General features: G+C 38.6%; 1 protein-coding gene across 1 annotated transcript; it reads right to left on the reverse strand.

Moving 5' to 3' along the window:
• Positions 1–615: 615 nt before the first annotated feature.
• pttg1ipa (PTTG1 interacting protein a) lies at positions 616–4984 on the reverse strand. Its single transcript, XM_029493934.1, has 7 exons — positions 4719–4984; positions 3839–3891; positions 3408–3516; positions 3034–3136; positions 2566–2631; positions 1715–1761; positions 616–1462 (listed from the first exon to the last, which is right to left on the reverse strand). Exons 1-7 carry the CDS (start codon positions 4804–4806, stop codon positions 1425–1427), a joined length of 504 nt encoding a protein of 167 aa, XP_029349794.1. The 5' UTR covers positions 4807–4984; the 3' UTR covers positions 616–1424.
• Between the last annotated feature and the right edge of the window lie 2554 nt (positions 4985–7538).

A 7538-nucleotide genomic window follows, 5' to 3' on the forward strand; every position in this document is an offset into this window, starting at 1 on the left:
TGACAGGGCCACGTGACTTCTGAACCCGCGGGAGCGCGGATACGGGGGCGCGCGCCGATGTGAAATCCTCGATCACGCGAACGATAATCTGCCAAACCTCCATTAATTTGTAGGCTTAAATCCATTAAATTAATTCAATGTGTCATACATACATTTAATATCTGCGGTTATTTGAGAAGGTTGTTTAAACCAAATACTCCAACGATCTGAGTTGTAATGAAGCAGTGTCCTACAAAACATAAAACTTCCATTAGAAATTAACTGCATTGGAAGTTGTCCAGTTTACTATGATCTACTTAATTGTTGGCATAAAAAATGTACATATGATTAGTTTTCTCGTTTTATGTTTTATTAATAGTTTTAGAATTATAAATTATCCGCAGCTGTAAAACATGCTCTTGCTAAATATTTTATGAATGTGTTATTGATCGGTAACTTTTTTGCACCTACATTGGGGAAAATGAAAATGACCTTTAATTCACACAGGTGAATTAAAGGTCACCTCAGCCTTTGGTTGGTAGCAAAGGCAGTTTCCCTTTTTACAGAGCCATCGACGACATTTTTTTATGTGTAAATTTTTAAAACTCAGGGGAAAAAAAGGCAAAAGACAAAATATGAATATGGAACCTTTCATTTTTATGAGAGCATGAGTAGGAAATACACAAATACAACAAATGTATTGTTGTATTCATTGTTATAATTCATTATAATTTGAAAGTCTTTTATTGAGCTTTTTTGTCATTCAACAACAGGATAAAAGGTAACATTAGATTAGATTTAAGAATCAACATTTCACTTAAATTTATTTATTACATTTTTGTTAATTCAGAGTGCAAGAAGGGAGATTTCAATTAGATGTCATAGAATTGACCTATTTCCTTAATCTAAAATGTTCCAAAAATAACTAAATAAAAAAAACAAAACAAAACACTATAACTGAAACGTATAGTAATACTACAATGATTTTGGCCTTCAACATGTGTATTTTACAACAGGACTGGGTCACACCGAAAAGAAAATTATACCAAGTACAAAAATAGTTTTTTCTTTTCTTAGCTTAACTCTAGGGTGACTTCTGAAGAGCAACACATGCAAAGTACTTTTTTTAAGCAAAAGAAAATACCGATAATGATTTTTGTCTATACTGTACAATCACACTCACCCTAATAAATAACACAATTAGTCTTTGTGGGTCTATTTTATCCGACGGTTACAGCCTCATGGGTCATTATATAGAACATGATATCCCCGTTGTATGACAATAGAAGCTATCCATATTAAGTTCTTGTCACTTATTAAACATTTTCTCTAAAGTTTGTATTCATGTTTAGTTAATCCACGCGGTCTGCTGCTGCTGTTCTATAAATCACACTTCCAGAAAAATCTGAAGATTTATGGTGCAAAATGTCAGCTCACTGGTGATCTCATGCAAACCTGGAGTACTGGTTTTGTCCACTAAGACCTAGAGCAGCATAAAACAACGAGTGATGATAATGATAACAGCAATAATAACAACAACAACAAAATAATAATAATAATAATAATAATAACAACACCAATAATAAGAAGAATTCCATGTCATGTTGTTTAATGAATTCTTCCAGAAAAATCGGTAGAAAATTTTCTTTTTTTTTTTTTAAGAAACCAATACCTCGTTATGCACATGTGAAAAAGAGAAATTAAGAAAAAAGTTTAAGCAAATGTCAGCACTCACCATATTTCTTCCTGATTTCATCGTGTCTCTGTTTCATTTCTGCCCTCCTGTGAAACAGAAACATTTGCTTATGAGACTTGTGAGTCAAAGAATATTTGCACAATCCTAAAAGTCACAACGTCACCACCATATCTGGGCTGATAACAGCGTGACGCGTGCATTTTTCACCTAATTGGTCTTGGCTTTTGTTATGAAGGAAACTGACATGGATAAGGACCAACAATGCAACAGAAGCAGCTGGTACATTTGTGCACTGTGGACCATAATCCATTAAACAAACAAATATTGAGACTATTTAGAAGCAACTAGAAAGCCGTAACAGCGGAGCGTTAAATGCACTCTGAGACGGCGTTAAACCAATTTATTTATTTATTTATTTTTTTTTACAAACTCATTTACGAAAAAGGGAAGTCAGTGATTACAGTTTAGAGCTGGAACAAGTAGCAGTTTACAGTGCAATGGGGAAACGTTTCAAGCAGGCAGAAATGCTTGAAACTGAAATATAGCTTCAGGGAAAAACAGCTTGGGTTGGGAAGTCTGTTTTTTGAGGCTGTCCCTGTGATGTGATGTCCCATTGTAGAAAAACCTGTAGTGCCTTTGACATGGGTTAGATCAGACAAGGTGGTGATAAGGGTAAAAGGTCAAAACGCTCTGTTTTGCTCAAAATCCAGAGATCTACAACAAGGCAAGTTCAGATTGAGACACAATGCAAATCCAAGTCCATCTTGGGCATTTTGTTTACAATTGATGTATGTATATGACATCTACTGTAGATGTGTCGAACACACTAACCAGAAACACAGCCAACAGTGTTGCACAGTCGAAAACACATGACTGGTTGTGAAACTCACCTTTCTTCCTGCTTGGTTTTCAGTTTATCGGTCTGTCTTTGCATCTTGGCTTCAAACCGTTTGGATCTGACACACAGACATGAGATTAAAGTCCGGTTATGGTGCGTTAGATCATGGGAAAGCACACGCCGTCTATGTTTGTGTGTGTGCGCAAGTTCAAACACTCAAAGCCGACAGAAATGTTCAGCTATGACCCAAAAAGCCCTGATCATAATCATATTGCTTTACCAAGGTCAAATAGGGGGGAAGAAAGGTCACGTGAACTTGAGTCAAATCCTCACTTCATACTAAAACCTTCTGCAGGTGTAACATGAAGTCTAAAAGCAGGTTTGAGAGTTGAATCTATCACTGATCAGGATGGCTCTATAGATCTGGTCAATTACACCTTTCATCATCGTCACCATTTTGTAAATATTCAATAAATAGAGATGGCATAAAGGTGAAGCTCAGAGCTCAACACACACTTACCCAAAGTTCTCACACTTGCAGCAGCAGAACAAACAGACCAGGAAGGCGATGATGATGACTCCACCGAGCACTGCCAAAGTGATTATCAGTGTCTGGAAGTTCACTACAGAAGGAGGCAGAGATGCTAAGTTATGAAGTGAGCCCGCCATCACAACACAATATTTTTCAAAGGGACCTATTTGTCTTGTATAGCCAAGATTAGTTTTAACTGCTGACATAACTGTATTTACGGTACAAGTTGTTATAAAGTGCCCTCTGTTAAAAAGGATTACTGAGAACTCATCTGAATGCCTTATGTGAACAGCAATATCTATCGTGCAGATAAAAAAAAAAATTCAAATAGCCTGTGTGTGTGTGTGTGTTCACTCTCTTACTCCAGCAAAGCCCCCAGCGTGCATCATTCAGTGGGCAGAGTGCGTGGGGTGGAAGGATGGTCCTCACTGGATAAGTCAGGCACATCTTGGTTTTGATACACCACAGGCACTGCGAGGAAAAAAACCAAAATAAACAAGAAAAAAAACAAACACAACAATGGTTTACTCAAACAAATGAAGACCCCGAGGTATTCAGGAAAACACTGTGGGGCATGAATTCACACAAAGAGGCTGAAAATAAAGAGGAGGGTGAGAATGGACGGCAGATCAGTTACTCCTCAAACCAGTTCAACAGGCGGGGAGGAGGAGGAGGAGGAACCCTTCAGGGTACTTCCTCCACCTGGGACACTTTTCCATTACACACAAACAAACAATCCAAAGCCACAATTACATCAACTCAGCAGGAACAAAAGGCCTCTCACAGAACTTACCGTCACATTTTTCAGACATTCCTCACAGTTTGTCCCGTTCTTTGCTTCACAGGCTGTTGGATAAAAAAAAAAAAAGAAGAAGAATGTTAGTTCATTGAAGACACCCAAATGAAACCACAAAGAGGCGAACACACAGGGCATTCAGTACAAGTGACTTCATCACAAGTGAGACTGGCAGAAAGGTCTCCGCCGAGCAGATTAAATGAGGCCTGCAGGTTTGTGCTCATTGTGGTTTTCGTAACGACTGCTAATCCCTCTGGCACATTTTCCACGGAGACAGAGCCGAGTAAACACACGGGCTTCGGACAAGTCATATTACTGTCAGCAGACTGCACGGGACAAGAGCTGGGACTGTCTCCATATATCCATGTACCAGTAACATGGAGGTGAAAACAAGCTAGGTCTCATTCTTCTGGGGTCGGTTTGTTTACTGATGCTGGAGTGAGTTCCTGGGGGAGGTCGAAAGAGAACTGAAAAGAGGCCTTCAGTTCCCGCTGAGAGTTCAACAAAACACAGTGATGTGAAACTGAGATCACTTTCATTACAGCTGAGCTTCATTTCAAGTTTAGCTGTTAAAACTAAACCAGGATTTATTCATTTGTCTACATTCTCCTGTGATACTTGATCTGAGGCCAGAGAATACACACAGTGGAAGTCAACAACTAAAAATAAGTTTTTTTTGGTCCTTTCAAATTCATGTTCTGACCCAATTAAATAAGAAGAAGTTTAAACTAGAAGAGAGTTAACGCAATGTTCTTAATACTGAGGAGAAATTATTTAGCATGGACTCGGAAAAAAAAAGCCCTGAGTAATTCTTAACATACCAAGTAATACTTTTAATGCCACTAATTCTTTCGCTGTCACCCATTTCCACTCCTACCTTCTCCAGGTGCGGAAGTCTGAGCGAAAACTGTCGCCAAACCGACGATAAGCAGCAGAGAGGGCAGTAAAATCCGCAAATCCATCATCCGACCGATTTGGACGAAGATTACTCCACAAATTCTTTATCAAATCTTAAATCCGGAGGACTTGGAGAAAATCCTGGGTCTTAAAACAAAGAGAAAAGGGAGGGAATTGGTCGGCCGGAGTGGTTGACGCTGACAGCGGAGGAGTGAACCTGCCGAGAAGGAGCAGAGCAGGACGCAGCAGCCTGACGCACGCGTTACGCACCAAAGAGGGGAAGGAGCGCGAGAGAGGTGGAGAAAACAACCAGGCCTTTTATTCACTCTGACTCCAAAACATCTCAGACCGAGAGGCCTACATGGTGCTAGTTTTACCTACCTGACTTTATTTTACACAGAAAACGCTCGGATTCATTTCTAGTCTGCATGATGAAACACTATAGAGACATTAAAGGCGTCAGTTCTGACTCATCAGACTTTATTTTTATTATATTGATCCTTAACATGCAATCAGTGCGAAGGAAAGAAGCTGGGACCCTCAAATCAACAGCCCAATTCCCTATAAAGTACAAAAATGCTTATCATAAATACAGTTTTGTTTGTTTGTTTGTTTGATTTATTTATTTAGCTGTGTGTGATTCTTAGTTCTGTTACATACCATTTTACTTTTGGGGACTTTTCTCTAAAGTAAAGCTGCTGCTTGATACTGTATGTGTGCCATAACAACTCCACACAAAAATCATTAAATAGAGGACAATTTCCAATAATTTATTAAAGCATAATTTTGTAAAGCCAGTTACAAAAAAAAAAAAAAAAAAGAACAACACACATATCTCTCTCTTTCTCTTTTTTTAAACAAGCACAATGTTTTACTATGTAATAATATGTAGCTGAACATAAGAAGGGGCCCCACTCTGGCCGCCTGCGGCTGATAACAGGACCCTTTGTGATGAAGTTGCCCTTGAGGGCAGATTTGTGATCAGATACCTCAAAATGTAACTTCAGTTTTTTGTTCTCTTTGTCAAACACACTGATCACGCTCCACCAATCTTCGGGCAACTTCTCCCTACTCCTAGTGTAATATCAGTGACAGACAGAACCATAGACGTAGAATAACTAGAACAGGCAGCTCCAGGTTCCCATTAATTATGGCTTATAAACTTGACTTGCTCTGAGTTTTGGACTCAAATTAACCAAAACTACAATAACTAAAAGTTGAAAATGGAACCTCGGAGTGCGTTCTTCTCATTCTAACTCCATGGGCAGGATCCCAGTGGATTGTGTGGATGAAGTCAGGGCCATAGCCACATTTAAAATACCTGAGGTCATGTCTTCAACAAAAAAGGAAGTTAACATTATAGAATTGAAAAACTTACACCTGGTGGATACTTTCTTTTCTAACTTTCAGGTTAAAGAAGTAGATCATTTCAGCATTTGTGCACCTTTATTGGAACCATTGGACATTAGTGACCTATGGATTTACAAAGCTGACCATGAACCAGCTCTTATGGCCAACAACCTACAAATCTGTGAAAGAAAAGCATTTATTCAGATGGGAAAATGCTTCACATCAGCTGTTGAATGGAGAGCAAATAAAAATCTATCGACAGTGAAACTGAACATTAAATGAATAGTGAAATATCCAAACACAGCATCCAGTCTGGAGAGACTGGAGAATCATGATGTCAGTATTTGTTTTTTAAATCTGGCTAGGACCCTGAATGTAGCACTCCAGATAGACAACAGACAATTTCAACAGAAAGAGTTTAACTTGACTTAATTATCAGGCATGAGAAGCAGCAAAAGCTCTTTGGAGAAAGAACTGAAGTTCTTATTGATAAAGAAATTTTAAAAGCATTAGCTTGACCAAACTGGGTTATTAATTGGCCAGTGTTATAACATTTACACTCTGCCATGTTACTGAAGTATTTCCCCTGGACCTTTGTTGTGGGGAAACACTGTTTCTGCCCTCTGAGGGTGTTATTAATGAGGGATTCTGTGATCTACCTGCAGTGCTGTATAGTTCAGTGATGTTGACAGAGGAGTGACTTCATTTTCAGTCTGAAAACACACACATACACACAAAGCAGTGATTAGTGTTGGCATCCCTAGTGCACAATTAAACCATTCAGTGCCTATTTCATCACAGTATCATATCCTTTCCCTTTTCACCAAGACTGAAACAATCTGTTATATTTCTAATATGTCAACCTCCCGGACACAACTTGCAATACATACAGTACGGTAAGTAATAAATAAACCCTTTACCCTCCCTTGACATCCCACTCTTTTCCCTTTAAAGCACAATCACAACACCATTCTTAGTCATGTAAGTACATCTTATTTCCAAGGAATACACTCTGTAAAATTATTTCTCTTTTCTCAGTTCCCCTTTCTTTTCCAACCATTTGGATTACATATATAATGCATACACATATTGCACACACACACATACATACACGCATACACACAGCAGCATTCCCAACACAGCACTTCAGGGCGGTTAAGATAGCAGGGGCATACAGTAATATGAGTATTATCAGTAATAAAAGTCACACTATCATAAGAAGGGTGGAAACACAGACAAACTGGAGTCGTTTTTTTGGGTTATTATTTAAATCGCTGATCTCCTGGATAAAGAAAAGGTGAGGTTAGCATGAGCAGACACAATATTTTATATGAGCAATACAATATTTTATGGCTCCGGTTGATGCTCTTCAGTGTGAGTCCCACATACGACAACAATGATAAAATTCATGAAAACACCGTTTCTGCTAATTTGTACTTCTGTGTCTGTG

Source organism: Echeneis naucrates, chromosome 22 (genome assembly GCF_900963305.1).
Source record: "Echeneis naucrates chromosome 22, fEcheNa1.1, whole genome shotgun sequence".
Taxonomy (NCBI): Eukaryota; Metazoa; Chordata; class Actinopteri; order Carangiformes; family Echeneidae; genus Echeneis; species Echeneis naucrates.

Coding starts and splice junctions, on each gene's coding strand:
- pttg1ipa (XM_029493934.1), bottom strand. CDS start 4,806: ATGATGGATTTGCGGATTTTACTGCCCTCTCTGCTGCTTATCGTCGGT. Junction 3,517..3,838: donor AATGTCTGAAAAATGTGACG/GTAAGTTCTGTG, acceptor TTTTCCTCGCAG/TGCCTGTGGTGTATCAAAAC. Junction 2,632..3,033: donor TGCAAGTGTGAGAACTTTGG/GTAAGTGTGTGT, acceptor TCTGTGTGTCAG/ATCCAAACGGTTTGAAGCCA.